This window comes from Oncorhynchus keta, chromosome 26 (genome assembly GCF_023373465.1).
Source record: "Oncorhynchus keta strain PuntledgeMale-10-30-2019 chromosome 26, Oket_V2, whole genome shotgun sequence".
NCBI classification, from domain to species: domain Eukaryota; kingdom Metazoa; phylum Chordata; class Actinopteri; order Salmoniformes; family Salmonidae; genus Oncorhynchus; species Oncorhynchus keta.
The window spans coordinates 9,363,731-9,385,185 of record NC_068446.1 but is presented as its reverse complement, the minus strand read 5'-3'; the positions used below and the strand labels follow the sequence as shown (position 1 = coordinate 9,385,185).

General features: G+C 42.3%; 1 protein-coding gene across 7 annotated transcripts in view; it reads right to left on the bottom strand.

Annotated features, from left to right (window-relative positions):
• The window catches only part of LOC118358634 (DENN domain-containing protein 1B-like), a 171,365-nt gene that overhangs the window by 25,519 nt on the left and 124,391 nt on the right, over positions 1–21,455 (bottom strand). For all 7 annotated transcript variants that reach the window (XM_052480199.1, XM_052480197.1, XM_052480198.1 and 4 more), the window contains 4 exons: positions 17,779–17,904; positions 13,634–13,735; positions 7,399–7,489; positions 7,095–7,135 (listed from right to left, as the gene is read on the bottom strand). In XM_052480199.1, coding sequence (XP_052336159.1) covers positions 7,095–7,135; positions 7,399–7,489; positions 13,634–13,735; positions 17,779–17,904 — 360 coding nt within the window. The remainder of the gene's footprint in view (positions 1–7,094; positions 7,136–7,398; positions 7,490–13,633; positions 13,736–17,778; positions 17,905–21,455) is intronic.

Genomic DNA, 21,455 nt, shown 5'->3' with positions numbered 1-21,455 from the left:
GGGAGACAGGATGGACAGCTGATCGTCCTCGCAGTGGCAGACCACTTGAAACAACACCTGCACAGGATCAGTCCATCCGAACATCACACCTGCGGGACATGTACAGGATGGCAACAACAACTGCCGGAGTTACACCAGGAACGCACAATCTCTCCATCAGTGCTCAGACTGTCCGCAATAGGATGAGAGTGGCTGGACTGAGGGCTTGTAGGCCTGTTTGTAAGGCAGGTCCTCACCAGACATCACCGGCAATTACGTTGCCTATGGTCACAAACCCACCATTGCTGGACCAGACAGGACTGGCAAAAAGTGTTCTTCACGGACGAGTCGCGGTTTTGTCTCACCAGGGGTGATGGTCGGATTCGCGTTTATCGTCGAAGGAATGAGCGTTACACCGAGGCCTGTACTCTGGAGCGGGATCGATTTGGAGGTGGAGGGTCCGTCATGGTCTGCATCACCGGACTGAGCTTGTTGTCATTGCAGGCAATCTCAACGCTGTGCGTTACAGGGACGACATCTGCCTCCCTCATGTGGAACCCTTCCTGCAGGCTCATCCTGACATGACAATGCCACCAGCCATACTGCTCGTTCTGTTCGTGATTTCCTGCAAGTCAGGAATCTCAGTGTACTGCATCTCAATCCCATTGGGCACGTCTGGGACCTGTTGGATTTGAAATGTCTGGGAACTTGCAGGTGCCTTGGTGGAAGAGTGGGGTAACATCTCACAGCAAGAACTGGCGAATCTGATGCAGTCCATGAGGAGGAGATGCACTGCAGTACTTAATGCAGCTGGTGGCCACACTAGATACTGACTGTTACTTTTGATTTTGACCCCCCCTTTGTTGAGGGACACATTATTCCATTTCTGTTACTCACATGTCTGTGGAACCTGTTCAGTTTATGTCTCAGTTGTTGAATCTTGTTATGTTCATACAAATGTTTACACATGTTAAGTTTGCTGAAAATAAACAGTTGACAGTGGGAGGACGTTTCTTTTTTTGTTATTATGGAGTTATTATGGCCAATTTACCAATTTACCAGGGCTGTTCTTAAACACGACACAACGCGGAGTGTCTGGAGACAGACGTTATCCGTGGTATATTGGCTGTATACCACAATCCCCCGGGGTGACATGTTGCTATTATAAACTGGTTACCACTGTAAATAGAACAGTAAAAAGTAATGTTTTGTCCCGCGGGATATGGTCTGATATGCCAAGGCTTACAGCCAATTAGCATTCAGGGCTCGAACCAGGTTTATAAATGTAAATAAATCCTCTTTGCGCATAACTATAGATAAATCCGACAGGAGAGTTTGAGTGATGAAAGCTGGACAGAGGATCTCGAAATCTCTAAGCAAGAAACACTTGGATGAACATAAAAAAAATGAATGTTAGGCTACTTTCTGGCAATTGTGCTGTTATTATGTGCCAGATGTTAAGACTAAAAACCTTTATAAATGGCCCATTTGCGAGATTGACTTGTCATTTCAATAGGCATAGAATACAAACTAAAATCTGGTTTTATGATTGTAATAAAATGTTGCCATAGTCTGCTTAGCTCAAGGCTGGTCGTCTATGGCCCCTGAAAGGCTTACATCTAATTTCAGATAGTCTACAGTAGCCTAGACAAGATGTAAACTGAACTATTTAGCAGCTTGCTTAGTTCAAATTAACAGACTAATTTATTCAACATGAATAGCGAGGTGATTTTACATTTAAGAAGTGTTTTTGTTTCCAATAGCCTGCTGGAATAGGCTACTGAGGATGGGATCATAATTTAAATAACTGAATTAAATATTAATAATATGTATATGAACAACAGGAGGTTGTGGCACCTTAATTGGGCAGAACGGGCTCAAGGGTAATGACTGGAGCGGTATGAGTGGAATGGTATCACATACGTCAAACACATGGTTTCCAGGTATTTGAAGCCATTCCTTTTGCTCCATTCCGGGCATTATTGTGAGCTTATCTCCCCTCAGCAGCCTCCTGTGATATGAACTGAATACGTTTGTCAACAACAGCCAGTGTTTATTTTATTAGAATTTGTTTTACCTGTAATCTGACAACTGTTACTGTCAATCTAATGTAATACAAGATGGTGCCGATAGAGAGGAACGCCTTACTTCTAGTCCTTAGGAAACTGCAGTATTTGTATTTTTTTTTTTTAAATGTATTATTTCTTACATTGTTAGCCCTGAAAATATTAAGTGTTATTACATACAGCCGGGAAGAACTATTGAATATCAGAGCGAGGTCAACTCACCAGCACTACAATCAGGAATACGACTTTCCCGAAGTGCATCCTTTGTCCGAACCCCCCAGGGCATTTGAACTAATCCCAGAGGCCGACCCAAAACAAAGTCGCCGCAGAAGACGAAGACGGAGTGGCCTTCTGGTCAGACTTCAGAGGCGCGCACACCACCCACTGCTTCTGAGTATATTACTCGCTAATGTCCAATCTCTAGATAACAAGGTAGCTCTCTCAGGATATGCTGTCGGAGTTGGCACAGCCATCGGGATTCTTTGTGCGTCGCACCGACAGAAATAAACATCTCTCCGGGAAGAAGAAGGGCGGGGTTGTATGTTTCATGATTAACGATTCATGGTGTAATTGTAACAACATACAGGAAATCAAGTCCTTTTGTTCACCTGACCTAGAATTCCTCACAATCAAATGCTGACTGTATTATCTCCCAAGAGAATTATTCGTTGGTTATTGTCACAGCCGTGTATATCCTCAAGCCGATACCACGACGGCCCTCAAGGAAAAAAATCTGTCCACGACTCTATTTTGCTCCTCCCGTCCTATAGGCAGAAACTCAAACAGGATGTACCCATGATAAGGACTATTCGACGCTGGTCTGACCAATCAGAATCCACGTTTCAAGATTGTTTTGATCACGCGGACTGGGACATGTTCCGGGTAGCCTCAAAGAATAATATTGATTTTTATACTGATTTGGTGAGTTTATAAGGAAGTGTACAGGAGTATGTTGTACCCACACTGACTATTAAAACCTACAATACAAAATTCTCCAGACCTCCAAGGGACGTGTGACAACGATGTGATTTTATAGGTACAGCAACATAGGACTAGTAAATCCACAATCCAATCCTATCACGCTGTACAGCAAGCAGTTTAGAAGTTACACCGACAGGCCCTGGTTGCAATATATTAATAAAACTGAAAGCTAACTTGAATTAATTGGAAGAGTTGCAGTGTTGGATAGCTGTATCCAGCCAGCTAACATAAATAGAAATTCCTCTCTGAGTCAGGTTGTTGAGTAGGCTAAATTAGCTGCATTAGCTACAGTGGGGCAAAAAAGTATTTAGTCAGCCACCAATTGTGCAAGTTCTCCCACTTAAAAATATGAGAGAGGCCTGTAACTATGACAGACAAAATGAGAAAAAATATCCAGAAAATCACATTGTAGTTAATGAATTTATTTGCAAATTATGGTGGAAAATAAGTATTTGGTCACCTACAAACAAGCAAGATTTCTGGCTCTCACAGACCTGTAACTTCTTCTTTAAGAGGCTCCTCTGTCCTCCACTTGTTACCTGTATTAATGGCACCTGTTTGAACTTGTTATCAGTATAAAAGACACCTGTCCACAACCTCAAACAGTCACACTCCAAACTCCACTATGGCCAAGACCAAAGAGATGTCAAAGGACACCAGAAACAAAATTGTAGACGACCTGCACCAGGCTGGGAAGACTGAATCTGCAATAGGTAAGCAGCGTGGTTTGAAGAAATCAACTGTGGGAGCAATTATTAGGAAATGGAAGACATACAAGACCACTGATAATCTCCCTCGATCTGGGGCTCCACGCAAGATCTCACCCAGTGGGGTCAAAATGATCACAAGAACGGTGAGCAAAAATCCCAGAACCACACGGGGGGACCTAGTGAATGACCTGCAGAGAGCTGGGACCAAAGTAACAAAGCCTACCATCAGTAACACACTACGCCGCCAGGGACTCAAATCTTGCAGTGCCAGACGTGTCCCCCTGCTTAAGCCAGTACAGAAGATTGGGAGAATGTCATATGGTCAGATGAAACCAAATTATAACTTTTTGGTAAAAACTCAACTCGTCATGTTTGGAGGACAAAGAATGCTGAGTTGCATCCAAAGAACACCATACCTACTGTGAAGCATGGGGGTGGAAACATCATGCTTTGGGGCTGTTTTTCTGCAAAGGGATCAGGATGACTGATCCATGTAAAGGAAAGAATGAATGGGGCCATGTATCATGAGATTTTGAGTGAAAACCTCATTCCATCAGCAAGGGCATTGAAGATGAAACGTGGCTGGGTCTTTCAGCATGACAATGATCCCAAACACACCGCCCGGGCAACAAAGGAGTGGCTTCGTAAGAAGCATTTCAAGGTCCTGGAGTGGCCGAGCCAGTCTCCAGATCTCAACCCCATAGAAAATCTTTGGAGGGAGTTGAAAGTCCGTGTTGCCCAGCAACAGCCCCAAAACATCACTGCTCTAGAGGAGATCTGCATGGAGGAATGGGCCAAAATACCAGTAATAGTGTGTGAAAACCTTGTGAAGACTTACAGAAAATGTTTGACCTCTGTCATTGCCAACAAAGGGTATATAACAAAGTATTGAGATCAACTTTTGTTATTGACCAAATACTTATTTTCCACCATAATTTGCAATTAAATTCATAAAAAATAAATGTTTGTTTTGCACTGAGAAAATGTCAAGTCTGCTGAGGGCAAACTTGAATGTTGTGAAATTTCGGTGCAACTTCCAGCTTGCATTTAGTGTGAACACTGAGGTTGTAACCACTTTAAGTTACAGTTTTAGCAGTGGCCAAGTATGCAACGGTGGCTATTTTTAATTATAATGTAGGCCTACCAGTGGCCTACCATCAAAAACAATGGAAGAAATGCATCCCATAAAATGTTCACATGTAAATAGATGTTCTAACATTCAGCCTACAGTAGCAGCCAATGTTGGGGTTCAATGTGGGCCTACATTTCATGAGACCTTTGTAAAAAAAAAACATGCAGCGCTTGTCATTAGCCTGTTTATCCTTCAGACAAGGAGGTGACTGAAAATGTTGTTGTGTTATTTGATGTAAGGAACCACTTTACAAAATAAAATGAATTATTATTCCTGTACCATTATTACAGAGAATGAGACAAATGACAGTACCCTCTGCCAATTGGCTACTTAGCTTATTCAAGCCTTCTCAAAATACAACACTTTTGTTAAGACAAACAAAAAAACTATTTTCCATGACCTGCTTTTCAAAGATGTCTAGAAATGTACATGTTTTGTGCTCTTGTAGGAAGCAATCACCCCCCTAATACTAACTACTAAGTATCTATAACTGGGCTAATAACGCACTAACTAGAAAAGGATATGAACAAAATGTCCACGTGGCTACACGCATATTTAGCTTTTATCTTAAAACAAGTGCATCAACTCACAACTGCTCATGCTGTAAACACAGTCCAGTTCAAAGTCAATGGCACAGATCCATATATAGTCTATTTGCATACAGGCCTACTGCAGCTTTGATTGGTTATGCCGCACTGGTCTGGATGCGTTCTGCCTCCCACAAAATCTCTTGCATAGTTCATTTTGTTTCAGTATGTTGCATTGAAAGTGGCTAATATTGCGTTGAATCGATCACAATTGCAGAGTAAAGGGAAACGTTGATAGTGTTAACTAATAGGGAAAACTCGATTAAGTTGAGTGAAGTTCAAACTCGTGCTTCTCTCTCTTGGCTGATATTTCATCTGCGGTACTGTGTAAGTCTGTGGAAGAGGGTGAGAACCATGAGCCTCCTAGGTTTTGTATTGAAGTCAATGTACACAGAGGAGGACGGAAGCGAGCGGTCCTCCGACGACACCATTGTGTTACCCGAGAGGATGCTGTGTAGACCTTCATTGCAAAACAGTGTGTTTTAATCAGTTATTTGGTGACGTGATTATATTTAGTTCAGTTCTATCTAAAAAGTACAACTTTATTGTTTCAATATATAAAAAAAAAAAATGAAATTCACTAAGTAGGATGGTGCTCCCATTCATCCTCTGAGGAGCCTCCACTGAAACCAACAGACACCTGGAATTACTATACAAAAATAAGCCGATGGACGGACAGCGTGTTTTCTGTATGCATCATATCTCTAACACATACAACTCATTATTGCCATCTATACTATGGTTTGCTTTGAGAGACACACTGAGATAGTGTAATAGTGAATATATAAGCACCACATTAGCAGGCAAGATACAGTAGCTAAATTGCATCACATATTGAATGACATCTCTGCTGAACTCAGTTATTTTATCCTGTTTTCTATCTCTTTCCCTCTCTCTGTCTCGCCATGCATCCATCTCTGTCTCTCTGTCTCTCTGTCACTCCCTCTCTACCTTCACCACACTAGTCTTTAATGCAAAGACTAAGAGAGCACGGGGCAACTGCGTCAAACTAAACGACTAAACTCTTTTAATGCCAGCCAGTTTAGAGTTTGGAGCCGACAGAGAAAAGAGAGGAGATGAGCGTAGAAGAGTAGAGAGGGGCCGAGGTGAAAGTCTGCTCTTATAGATCTGTGTCAGTCATAGGATGTGAACTTTAACAAGGCTTTGAAAATAACTCTAGAGGACTAATTCAGATCTGCTGTACGGTTGACAGGAGAGAGAGTGATAGAGAGAGAGAGGGGAGAGAGAAGAGAGGGAAGAGAGAAGGGTGTGTGATCTATGTTCTTTGGTTGGTTTGATGGAGGAACACTTTTCTTGTGTTTCCTGACAGATCAACATGTCAGTCAGGGAGACGTCTCGTCAAATCACTACAGTCTCGCGCTCTCTTTCCCTCTCTTTCTTTCCATCTCTCTCTCTCTCTCTCTCTCTCACTTTCCCTCTCTCTTTCTCCCTGTCTCAATTGTCCTACTGTAAGTATGCACAGATTCACAAGCCCAACCGCACACACATGTACACACACACACTTACATTCAGCACGCTCCACTCCATAGACTCAAGAACTTACAGCTGTTATTTACTCTAACATGAGAAGATATTGAATACACTCAATTAATTTTATTTGCACAATATCTTTGCATACCTTGACGGTGTGCACCCACTGTTGATAAGATCTGGAATTACCTGCAAAACAGAAAAGGCACACACAATGAGAGACGTGAATGTGACTGATCAGACACAGTGATGACATGAATTTAATTGATGATATACATTTTGTGGGACTGTATCAAACGTATAGGACTCTCTTGGGAAAGAGGTCGTCTGACCTCAATCGAACTACTTGGTTAAATAAAGGTTCAATATGAAATTAAAAAGTAAGCCAAAATGATGTTTGAGTGAAATTATTATTTGTAAGATGAATCTTATAGGATGTTAGTGCCACTTACTTCCACAGAAGCCTCCCTCACTGATCTCCTCTTCAAACAGGTCAGTGAAGCCTCGGCCTGCATTCAGCTTGGCCAGCCGGCCGTCAATAAACTGCAACCATAAATTACAACACAGAATTACAGATGGTAGGGAGGGAGGCAGGCATGGCAGGAGGGAAAGGGAGAGGGGGGGGGGAGGAGGGAAATAGGGGGGAAAGGAGGGACAGAGGGAGAACAAACGACAGGGAAAAAGACACCCAACTGGGCAAGTGTGTTTAATCCTACCTGTTCCAAAAATGTCTCTAGATTAAATGAGTTTAGGGGTCGGGTGGGTAATGTGGAGCAGGTTTTGGGGATTAGGGCAGCAGACAGCCATGCTGCCTGGTTAGGGTTAGGCCTGGCTGGGAGACTGCATGGTGAGGCAAGGACTGCATCCCCAATGGCACCCTATTCCCTACCATAGTGCTCTACTTTTGGGCCCTGTCAAAAGTAGTGCACTATGTAGGGAATAGGGTGCCATTGGGGATGCAGCCCTGGTGTCTGATGCACTAGAAACTTTAATTTCCTCCCTTTGTCACATGGAGCTTATAAAACGCTTCCCATAAATATGTTCGTTATAAGCCCAGACGTTACGTGCGCGTGCACACGCAGGCCCACACACACACACACACACACACACACACACACACACACACACACACACACACACACACACACACACACACACACACACACACACACACACACACACACACACACACACACACACACAGTACAAGTCAAAAGTTGACACACCTACTCATTCAAGGGTTTTTCTTTATTTTACTATTTTCTACATTGTAGAATAATAGTGAAGACATCAAAACTATGAAATAACACATGGAATCATGTAGTAACCAAAAAAAGTGTTAAACAAATCAAATTATATTTTATATTTGAGATTCTTCAAAGTAGCCACATTTTGCCTTGATGATAGCATTGCACACTCTTGGCATTCTCTCAACCAGCTTCACCTGGAATGATTTTCCAACAGTCTTCAAGGAGTTCCCACATATGTGACTAAACACCTGGATTCGGTCTTTATGTAGAAACATTTGAATTTCTGTTTTTCTTTTTTTTCTTCTTTTTTAAAACTTTTTCTTTTACATCGGATACAAGTAGCGACTCAGAGCTACAAAATGGTATATTATCATACACTGCATTTGAGAAAACAATGGGAAAATAATTAGACAGACGCGTGCTATATGGCAGACCAATCCAAACTCCCCTCGGCATGTCCAGCCCACTCATTATTTCAGCCAATCATGGCTAGCAGGAAGGGTGCTCTATTTTTCTGTGGCTAAACCAACTAGGCTCGTAATTTCACAATTGTATTAGTATTTACAGATGGCATACAAGTTTGATATTAAGGCACATGAAAGTTCACATGTTGGAGAAGGCATTTCTGCACAAAACGCATGTTGATAAAAAATAAAAATGTACGTTCAAACGGCTGTCCTGTTAAGTCATGACTTGCGACATACGCCTAGTTTCCTGAATAGGGTCACAAATGCTGAGCACTTGTTGGTTGCTTTTCCTTCACTCTGCAGTCCAACTCATCCCAAACCATCTCAATTCGGGTTGAGGTCGGGAGATTGTGGAGGCCAGGTCATCTGATGCAGCACTCCATCACTCTCCTCCTTGGTCAAATAGCCCTTACACAGTCTGGAATGTGTTTGGTCATTGTCCTGTTGAAAAATAAATGATGGGATGACGTATCGCTGCAGAATGCTGTGGTAGCCATGCTGGTTAAGTGTGCCTTGAATTCTAAATAAATCACGGACAGTGTCACCAGCAAAGCACCCCCACACCATCACACCTCCTCCACCATGCTTCACAGTGGGAACCACACATGCGGAGATCATCCATTCACCTACTCTGTGTCTCACAAAGACACGACAGATGGAACCAAAAATCTGAAATTTGGACTCATCAGACCAAAGGACAGATTTCCACCGGTCTAATGTCCAATGCTCATGTGTCTTGGCCCAAGCAAGTCTATTCTTCTTATTGGTGTCCTTTAGTAGTGGTTTCTTTGAAGCAATTCGACCATGAAGGCTTGATTCACGTAGTCTCCTCTGAACAGTTGATGTTGAGATGTGTCTATTACTTGAACTCTGTGAAGCATTTATTGGGCTGCAATTTATGAGGCTGGTAACGCAAATGAACTTATCCTCGGTGGCAGAGTTAAGGCTGGGTCTTTCTTTCCTGTGGCGGTCCTCATGAGAGCCAGTTTCATCATAGCGTCTTAAAGTAATGATGTACTGTTGTTTCTCTTTGCTTATTTGAGCTGTTCTTGCCATAACATGGACTTGGTCTTTAATCAAATATGGCTATCTTCTGTATACCACCCCTACCTTGTCACAACACAACTGATTGGCTCAAATGCATTAAGAAGGAAAGAAATTCCACAAATTAACAAGGTACACCTGTTAATTGAATTGAATTCCAGGTGACTACATCATGAAGCTGGTTGAGAGAATACCAAGAGTATGCAAAGCTCTCATCAAGGCAAAGGCAGGCTTCGTTGAATAATCTCAAATATAAAATTATTTTGATTTGTTTAACACTTTTTTGGTTATTACATGATTCCATGTGTTATTTCATAGTTTCATAGTCCTAAATCAGTACTCCTACTCTGAGATGCTTGATACATACGGCCTCTGGTCAAATAAGGGTTAAGTAGATTAAGTCGATTTATTTTAGAGCTATGTCCACCCAGCTAGCTGTATTTCAAAGACTGTATCTAGAAACCGTTGATAGCGTTCCATCTATATCTAGGCATGTGTTCGGGTATATAGCTAAGCGGCGCGCTAGGCTAACTATCTACCTAGCACCAGGCTTTCCTCTCCTGTAGGCCTGACTGAGGGGAACCTCATCATCATAATTTTGCTAATGCGGGATGACACTGCAGGTTTCAACCATCAAAAGAGATTTGTTTAAAAGGAGTAACTGGACGGAAGACAGTATTCATGGCCATGAATATCAATCATGTTAACTGTGTTGAAATTATTGATATTTTCAAATATATATATTTTTAAATAGTTAAAAATATTAAAAGAACCTTTAGAAAAACAGACAGACCAAAAACGGTTTTGTCTGATGAATCAAACGGCTGAATTGTAAAGCAAATCGCCTCCCTCAATGTAATTGTTGGGTTGGGATTTTATAAATAAATAAACGACAAAACATTCATTATTATCTATACGATTATCATAGAGTGTCAGTCATTCTATAGCCGTGAGGTGAATAATGTTGGGAGTCATCTGGCGTCCACCTGTACTGCTGCATGTACACAGTAAAAACGAGGCGGACAGGCCATCTGTGGGCCAGACATTGGAATCCTCACTGCAGTGTTCTAGATGACTGTGGGAGGGGTTCCAGATCTCTGGAAGATGTTCCAGAACATGGGGGTTAACTGCCTGTAGGACCCTACAAAGCAAGTCTGACATCCACACTCAACATCCCATAAACATCACATTCATACACAGTTTATATGTTGAGAAGAGGAAACCTAAAGCTCTCCAGCTTTTCCACTTTGATTCTTCGCAAAATGGGGTCCTACTTTGAGAATGATCTGATTGACTTGTGATTGGTATTATGTGGAGAGACAGAGGGGTAATATGTACATTATGAGGCTGCTCTCTCTGTCTATAGGAAGGGGAAGCTTCACTGAGCCAGTCTCCACTGAACCACTGCATCTACCAAGCAGTGTCCTGAACCCATCCACTATAGAAGGAGTGTGTGTGTGTGTGTGTGTGTGTGTGTGTGTGTGTGTGTGTGTGTGTGTGTGTGTGTGTGTGTGTGTGTGTGTGTGTGTGTGTGTGTGTGTGTGTGTGTGTGTGTGTGTGTGTGTGTGTGTGTGTGTGTGTGTGTGTGTGTGTGTGTGTTTTCAGTCAATGTGTGTGTAGGGGCCAGAAGGGTTGATAAAAAAGCAGGTTATCATTGACAGCTTTTCCCTCGCATTCTCTTGGTAGCTCTCCTCCTTTTGTTCTGTACTGAATAGACCGTGATGGAGATGGGGCTGGGGATGGGTCGGGAAAGACTGGTTTGTTTGTCAGCAGATGTGTGTGTGTGTGTGTGTCTCAGTGAGAGGATGTGGGTCATGGCCAGATCAGAGTTGGCGGACCACTGGCCTCTCTCACTTTAACAGGGAGCAGAAGAGATAAACGCTCTCCTTCGCCACGCTAGAGAGGAGGAGAGGGATAACCACCGCATCCTAACACTCCTTCTCCCTACGCTACCACACAGACAGGAGCAAAGAGGGGGAAGTGAGGGGGAGATAGACAGAGAGAGAGAGAGAGAGAGAGAGCGCAAAAAATAGCTGATTAAGAAGCTCTCTGCTCCCTCTTAGGGTTAAATAAACAACTTATCAAGGCTGGAGAGGAACAGTCTAACTGTGGTGGTGTAAAGGAATGCTTTTAAGACTGTGCAGGCTTTGAAAGTTACTCTATTAATAGTTTACGTTTCCTACTTAAGGGAAGGAAGTTATCCTAGGTGCATTTTTGTCTGTGGGTATTGGTTTGATTGGTTTAAAGGAGAGAGGATTGAAAGAGCTTTCAGCTTAATCAAAGGCTTAAATATAGTGGTTTGTCCTTTAAAAGTTGCAGAGGACTGCGGCGCAGCTTGAATGTTGCCGCAAGAATTCAATGGCATGTTATTTAAGTGTGAACCACTGGTACAGTTAATGCTAGTTAGTGCCCTAATTCTAGTCTAACCGATACCCAAATATGGATTCAGTGAAATTAAAAATCTCATTGATTTCTAAAGACCAGTCCCCATGCTTGTCTCAGAGCAGCGCAAAACGGTGCTAAAATAGTTGTAGACTATTGCTTCAAATCCTATTGCTTCTAACTTCACTATGCTTTTTAAATAAACAAGACCTACATCACTTTTAACAGCACATTACTCAACAATAGTGAGACTCATGTCACCTACGGTAGGCCTACAGTATATCGGAAAATATGACGTGACTCTCTGCCAATAATTACATTTCGAGGATTGGAGGATATTTCTGTAATTCAGTGATATTAATTCCCATAGTAATTCGTTATGGATCCATAGCTAAATAAACATCGGCATTTTGAAAGAGTATTTGTATCATTATTTTATTAACGAAAGCATAAAGATGCCATTATTAGTTACATTGTTTGAGTTTGAACGGGCAGACTGGCACTAAGAACAGCGGGAACGTTTCCCTAGTCAGCGCCATTATTAGTGCAATGCCCCCTTAAAGTGTTGTTCTGTGTTACCCAGTGTGGCGGGGTGGGGGTCCACCACCCCTCCCCCTTCTTTCCCTTCCCCATGGGCTAGGTCAGTCTTCTGTGCGCGGCTGTGTGGCCCAGCCCGTGCCTCCTGCCCCCGTGCCTTAAACCTCACAGTTGGAGAACTGCAAGGCAATCCCATTGTGCGCCACTCGGAAGCCATGACCAATATATATTGTCCTGCTATTAACAGGGTTAATAATATATCTGTGAGAATATCCAAAGGGCTTTTATATAATTCTAAATTCATAATAATAATAATTGCTTTGTTTAAAAAATAACATTTTGGAGATGATTGAGTTTTCAAATAACGTACAATGAGCGAGAAAAAGGCCATTCTTAAACATTGGGTGAGACATTGATAATAATTTGTAAATAAAGCCAGTTTGTTATTTAGAATGATTTATTTATGTTTTTAGAGGGATAGAAACCAAAAACCTACAGTCATCTCATGGGTCTCCCAGTCGAGGCTAGCACGGGTATTGAACCAGCATCTGTACTGCACTGCAATGCAGTGTCTTAGACCATGGTGCCACTTAGGCACTGGACAACGTGACTGGTCGGGAGTGGGCTACAGTAAAATAATCCAAACAAAAGTAAACAATAAAAACCTTAGTGTAACAACAGTTTAAGTAAGTAAGACGTGCACAATTATCACTTTCTATTTAGGTTTATTTCGCCCATTCATTGTCATTTAGAGACACAATAGCACCTTGGGACCCAAAAGCATCATCCGTGCTCGACCTCGGCCTTGCGCTGGTCTGGAGCAATGAAGTGGTGATGAAGGGTACCGTACTAAACCACAACCCGCAGCATAATCACAAAACTATTTGTGGGCAACCACTGTAGCTCCTATTGTTTTTCAGTTATTAGGTAGGAATTTTCTCATGGTTCCGGAATGGTGGGCCTCACACATGCATGAATGCACCCAGGCACACACATCGCAGTGTTACCTGTTTGAAGAGCTGCAGGTTGACCGCCATCTCCAAGAAGTTTCTCATGGTGCTGGAGCGGTGAGCCACAAAGCTCTCCTCGCAGAACGTGACTGGTTCCCCCTGACCAGAAACAGGAAGAGGAGGAGACAGGAAGATCAGAACCACATATTTAGAACCAGATAACGTTTACAGATATTTACACTTTGTATTCTGTGGTGGAATACTTTTAAAATGCAGGGATGTAAAGTACTTAAGTGAAAATACTTAAAAATATTAAAGTAGTTTTTAGGGGTATCTGTGCTTTACTTTTTATATTTTGTACAACTTTTACTTCACTACATTCCTAAAGACAAGTATGTACATTTTACTCCATACATTTTCCCTGACCCCGAAAAGCCCAGCAGGACATGAAAATGGTCTAATTCACACACTAATCAAGAGAACATCCCTGGTCATCCCTACTGCCTCTAATCCTCCTGACTCACAAATGAAGCATGTGTTTAGTAAATGATCTCTGAGTGTTGGAGTGTGCCCCTGGCAATCAGTGGATAAAAAATTTTTTTTTTAAATGGTGCTGTTTGTTTTGCTTAATTTAAGGAATTTGAAATGATTTATATTTTTGATACTTAAGTATAATTTAGAAACTACATTGACTTCTGATACTTAAGTATATTTAAAACCAAATACTTTTAGACTAACTCAAGTAGAATTTTACTGGGCGATTTTCACTTTTACATGAGTCATTTTCTATTAAGGTATCTTTACGTTTACTCAAGTATGACAATTGGGTACTTTTTCCATCACTGTTAAAATGTCACATTACTGATCTGATAAAGGACCAGAGAAATTAAGAAGTTGACAATACATTTCTACTGTATACTACTTACACATTTTCTGCCACCCAAAACTTAGTAACTTTAGTAACTAGGTAATTCAGTATCTCCTGTTACACTCTCTTGCATCATAATTAGCTGAGAGCTACAGACATTAGATGACAACATGACTACCCAGCCAATCAAAAGGAGCCTGCAGTGGTTCTACATGCATGTTTCCGTATAATTGGCCTAATTTGCAAATTTATATTTTTCTACAGTTACTTTTGAAGTATTGTGGAGAACCAGGCTAGTGTTTGAGGCTATGAACACACTAGGACATGTTCACTACAGTGTAGGTCTGGCCTAATTTTAGTGCTGGTTGGTTAATGCTATATATTACATGAAGATTAGTTTATAGTTCTGCAATTAGCAACTTTACTTCAGACATGGAATAGTTATTCTGAAAGAATAGGAACAGAAGAATGTCTTTCTTTGCAGATGGACTAATAAAGAACAAATCTATTCTAACACAACAGTGAACATGACGTCCCCCACGAATGAGTTATTGTGTGTGTGACCAAAGATGATCCATTTGATTATCCATTATATTGACCAGATACTTAAGTGGCCGCTCTAACACTGAAAATAAATGTCTTCAGAAATGTAAGGCAGTTAGCCTGATTACCAGTTTAGGGCTTGACAGTCATGTAAATTTGACAGCGGCACACCGGCCAGTACCATGTGAGAACTACTGGCCCGAATGACTATATTACTGGCCCCACCCAAGATCCCAGTAGAGCAAGTTATGCATGCATAATTTCAGTTGTGATTTCATGTTTCATTTGCAGTCTGGGCAGGTACCTTATATTACCTGGTATCTACACTGATTGTTTGGAAAACCAAAATGAAGCTGCTACCCCCACGAATGATGACATACTGTATAGCCTATATTAAACCGTTTCAAATGTAATATTCCCCTCCAGAAATGAGCCAATAACAAATTGATGATATATTTAGGGGCTGTACATGGTACATATTATCAGGCAGGTGTGCTATTTTAGCAATAAGCATCATCAACTGTCTCTTTGCAGCATCTGTGGCTACATGGCTGAAGCACGGGGTTGCTCCTCCGCATTGTTTACCCCAATGGGCTAATCATTAGCTGGATTACGAAGGGCACAGTTAAGTTTAATGAGGCCACATTGGTGACAAAAACTGCCTCCAAAAAAAGTACATGAATTCATACAGCCAAATAATAATTCGTAACAGATCAATAAGTTATTTCCAATACATACTTTTCATATCAATACAACATTTTCCTCATAATAGTAGAAACAAGTGTCATTAATCACCCACTCACTATTCCTCCCTGACAGAGTTCCGGTGCATCGTTTCACACTATACGATTGGAAACGTCGCGTTCATTGAAACTACGCTGCAGCAATGAGGCGCTTTCAGAAGGGGGGCAGAGAAAAGGAAAAAATAAACTATTTAATGTTAACAGAAACATTTCCTAAGTGAACGCATCCCTTTAGTAAGACAGGTGCTGCTGATAACCCTGCCATTGTCGTCGAGGCAGAGGACCTGTATGTGTCGCCCAGTGGCGGTCGGTGCCGTTTAAGATTACGGAGGAATTTTAATTTGATTTCTATGAGCATGGCCTTGTTTCTATTACAGCATATTGGATGCCTGTCTGTCAGTCATATTCCATTCACCCAGCTCAACATAACATAGATAGGTTTAAGCTACTACATGATACTAAAAATGGCCCAATTACCCATCATGAGGTTGCTACAATCTAGCCTACAAATGAAAGTTGATAACGTAGGTGGCGTGCACAGCTCGAGAGACAAAAGGTAGTAATCAAGGTGACAGACAGTGACACATTCAATACAGCCTTGCACACCCTTGCCTGCATCTAGCTGATCTAGGGTGTCATCGTTAGTCCACACAGTTGCAAAACGTTACGTTTTGATACTAAAACGAGAGTTTGTGGAGCAGGCACAGTGCACGCTACAATAAGTGGTCGGCGGCGCTGTAAGACAGGCTTAATCCATGAGACACATTTGACAGAAGACCATTAAAGTAACAAAAATTCTAGTACCGAAACATTTTTTTTTCAGGTTCTAGTATTGAAAAGTACTCAGGTTTTGGTATACCGTGCAACACTAACACACAGACACACTGGCTCTTCTGTGAAAGCATATGGGCTCCAAATACACATGCTTCAGTCAAACGGGGTGCTCAGAATGTGTGTGAGTGCCTGTGTATGTGTATTTGTGCGTGTGTGTGTGTGTATGAAAGTATGCAAGCATGGATGCCAATGTGTGTGTGTGTGTGTGTGTGTGTGTGTGTGTGTGTGTGTGTGTGTGTGTGTGTGTGTGTGTGTGTGTGGAATCATAGACTTTTATCTAGATCCTATGGGGACTAGGGAGATGGTATGATGTGTGGACGTCACGGCACACACACAAGCTCTTTGCTCGCTCTGCTTTAAATGTTTGTGTCTGAAGGGAGTCAGGCAGTGTGTTCATGCCACTGTCTGTATACACAGACCGACAACACAGAGGCATCAATTATGGATCCCCTCTCTGGGACTCTACACAGCCCAATTACCCTTAAAGCCTATGAACAAAAGCCCTGCTATTTGACAAACAGTACATGGCGTGTTTTGCTCTCAACTGGAGTAACTTAGAATTGAGAGGCAGAGCGAGAGAGAAATGTTCTGGGATTTAGACTAGAGAGGGAAAGGAAGATAGTGAGAAGTGGCTAAAATATATCCTCAAAGAGAATGTCCTGACTCCTCCTGTAAAGGTACTGATATGTCAGTGTTTCAGACCACCTTCAGTCAACTCAAAACACACCTTCAACCTTCACTCACTGTTCAAAAACACATTTTCCTTTCACAACCTGAAAACAAACTTCTGAGGGTAGGGGTTAGGGGTATAATGATTAGGTCGAAGCGAGTTATTACAGGTTTGTACCTGAGGGTTGCAGTTAGGAGAAGCTTCTTACAGCTTTGTATCGGAGGGTAAGGGTTTAGGGTTAGGCTCTTACAGGTTTGTATCGGAGGGTAAGGGTTTAGGGGTAGGTTCTTACAGGTTTGTATCGGAGGGTAAGGGTTTAGGGTTAGGCTCTTACAGGTTTGTATCGGAGGGTAAGGGTTTAGGGGTAGGTTCTTACAGGTTTGTATCGGAGGGTAAGGGTTTAGGGTTAGGCTCTTACAGGTTTGTATCGGAGGGTAAGGGTTTAGGGTTAGGCTCTTACAGGTTTGTATCGGAGGGTAAGGGTTTAGGGTTAGGCTCTTACAGGTTTGTATCGGAGGGTAAGGGTTTAGGGTTAGGCTCTTACAGGTTTGTATCGGAGGGCATCTCGGTAGGATCCAAACAGAGCAGCCTGAGCCCGGAGGAAGGCCCTTGCTACTCCACTTCCGGTTGATGTCGACTGCTTCTTTAGCTTACTCTTCAGAGAGTGGACCTGAGAGAGAGAGAAAAACACAGATCGAGAAAGGAGAAGAGAACGAGGGTGGAGAGAGATAGAGAAAGAGGGGAGTGAGAGAGGATGGAGAGGGAATGAATGAGAGAAAGAGAGTGGAAAGAGAGGGGAAAGTTAAATTAACACCTGTGAAATTGGTAGCTGGAACGGGAGAGCCATTCTGGGTGTGAAGTGTCACATTTACAGGTCATTCCCGAAAAAGAAATACAAAAAATCGTATCTGTTGTGCTGCAGAGAGCACCTGCAGAGAGCACCTGCTGCTCTGTTAATTGAGCAGAGGATGGGGGATGGAGAGGAAGGGGAAGGGAGTAAAGAAGGACTGTGAAAGAAAATCCAGTTGTCTCGTTCTCTCTCCCACTCTACTTCTTTTATTTTCCTCTTAATGCCACTCCTTGTACTGTCCTGTAAATCCCTCCCTCCCACAGGAGAGCAGCAGCGTGCAGATGCTTATTTATGGGTGACCCATGTGGTCCATCGGAACGTCTAAGGAAGGTGTCAAGAGCCTCTTCACCTGCTCTGAAGTCTGTCTGAAAGAGGATTGTATCTCCCTGTCTGTCTTGTATATAATCACAAAATATACACTGTCCCTTGGTTGTATACAATATACACAGTGTATAAAACATTAGGAACACCTGCTCTTTCCATGACAGACTGAACAGGTGAATCCAGGTGAAAGCTATGATCCCTTGCTGATATCACTTGTTTAATCCACTTCAGTGTAGATGATCGGGAGGAGACAGGATAAAGAATGTTTTTTAAGCCTTGAGACATGGATTGTGTATGTGTGCCATTTAGAGGGTGAATGAGCAAGACAAAATGCTTGAGTGCCTTTGAACAGGGTATAGTAGTAGGTGCCAGGCACACTGGTTTGAGTGTCAAGAACTGAAACTCTGCTGGGTTTTTCACCCTCAACAGTTTCCTGTGTAGTCAACTTGACAACTCTGGGAAGCATTGGAGTCAACATGGGCCAGCATCCCTGTGGAACGCTTTCGACACCTAGAGTCCACGCTCCGACAAATTGAGACTGTTCGGAGCGCAAAAGGGGTTGCAACTCAATATTAGGAAGACGTTCCTAATGTTCTGTACACTCGGTGTACAATGCCCACGTTGTTGTTAAACTTTTTGTGAAATGTTTAACAGTCTAAGAACTGTACCTATTGATTACCATGTGAATGCATAGGCCTATATCACGCAATGTAAAGCAAGAAAATGTTTCCACAATTCCGTTTGAACACCCTCAAGAGACCAGACCAAAACAATCAAGGAGCACCTACAGTAAAAGTACTGTTTGTCATTTTAGGAGAAATGCTGACTGCTGTTTGAGTTCGCCGTTAGAAACTAGAGGGAGTAGAAGCAGTGTGTTAACAAAGTCTCACTAAACCCCTGGGGTTTAGTCTGACGCTCTCTCTCCACCGTGTCCCCGTTCCCGCGCTGCCTGCTACCATCCACCACGAAAACTCCCTCCCCTCCAAAGCATCAAACAGCAGTTTATCACTGCTAAATTAACAACCGTCATCTCCACACTCACTCATTTTTGCTAAATACTTTTATGTTTATGTAAAGTTGTTTCTGAAATTAATATTTCATGTTTGTGTGCGTTTGCAGATTTTTTTTCTTTCTCTCGCACTGCAAAATCATTAAAGGTCTTCTTTTTTTTTTTTAGCTTGAGAATCAAAGACAACAGAATGTCAGTCAGTCTACTGCTGATACCCTGAAGACTGCCAGACAGGCGGGGAGAAGTAAATTCTGCTGCTCGCGGAGTTCTGAAGATCAGTGTTTAGAGGAGAACGATTACAAATACTTTTTAATGAAAGGGAGGGACACAAAGAGATGTTCTGTTTTCGGGAATATAATTCGAATGAGATTGTTTTAGTGACAAGTTAGAATTTCGAAAACGTGTCTTGATCTGTTTTGAGAAGGGAAATTCCTTCGTCCAGTGACGAGTTTGATCATTTTTTTTTAGAAAGCAATTGTGTTCAAAAATCGAATCATCTCCGAAAGGCGACAATCAGAACATGCACTAATAAAAACAAAACCCACACATCCCATAAAACAATCCAACAAATGTACAGAAAAATATCTAAAATAATAAACTTGTGATTAATAATAGGTGTGTGTTTGACAGACGAGGCTAGTTGGTGCAGTAGCATCTCATCAGGCATGCTGCAGCAGTAATGGTCTCTGTCAGACTAATTAGCTTTTATAGTGTGAGCGTGGCTAACAAGACGTGAGCAGGCGTCACAGAGAGATCCTGCTCTACAGGTGATAACCCTATTTGGCAATGACATTTTTTACTGTAAAGCCACACTGACGGCCAGCAGATCAAAGAGACTGACTCCCCCAATGGGTCCAATTAACTATAGCATTGCAGAGAGAGAGAGAGAGAGAGAGAGGGAAGGAAGGAAGGGGAGAGAGCGCAAGTGAGAGAGAGAGAGAGCGAGAGAGAAAGAAAGAGGGAGAGAAGGCGAGCGGGAGATGGAGAAGGGGGGCTAAGAAAAGGAAGGCGCAAAGAAAGAAAAAAAAAAGTGTTGAGTTATGATAGTCATAATCTATGCAGAGAGGCCTTTCCCGTATAGGTCTTTTCCCCAAAGCTGTGATCTTTTCAATTTACATCAAGGGAGGATGGCTGTGGATGAAAGGCGTGCGTCTGAGGAGCGGCAGGCCGGCAGCCACACAGGGTAGACACGGGGGCTCATTAAGCCACGGCCCAGCCTCCCTATAACAAGGACTGAAGTGGCTGGTGTAAAGAGCAGGGGGTCACAGGTCAGACCGGGAACAGATCTCCATTTAACTCAGCAGCTGGAGATGATAATTAGCAGGTGCAGTGGTGATATCGGTTTCTCTGTAAAGGATAAGACTAGCGACTGTCATTGGATCATCGCATCTCTGCTGTGGGCTGTGGGGTGGTTCACACATACACACAACACACGTGGGCGCACACACAAACGTCATGTAACACCATTCTGAAGTTTTATCTGATTGAACTGTAGGTCCTCTCCCAGTGTGTGTACATGTATTGACAAATATACACCGACACAATTACGTAACAAATATATGTTTTAAAGGAGAGCAAAAAATTGCAGAGCACTCAAAATTGAATCACTTCAGAATATCCTAGAACTTATAACTTTAAAATAATATTACATGTGTTCAAGGACAGCAGAAACAATTCTAACAAACATGAAGTGTCCAAAGCAGTAAATGTGCCATATCTTTCAGCTCTGGTGCTTTACATAGAGAAACAGAAAAGAGAAAAGTTTCAACATCATAACGAGACGCGGAGGATCTAGTACAGCCGTCAAGGATAACGAGGCTTGGCTGGTACTGCAGCGTCCTCTAAACACATGGGAACCAACATCAACTAACGTTGTCTCACAGCACACAGTCACACCACGTTACCGTACAGGCACCAACTGTCTGACGACTTTTACTCTGGCAAAAGGCACAGCACAGTTAATTGTTACTGAGCATTTGACTACTATTTATCTACAACTAGACAGCAGTGGAACCATACATGGTTCGTCTCCCTAGCT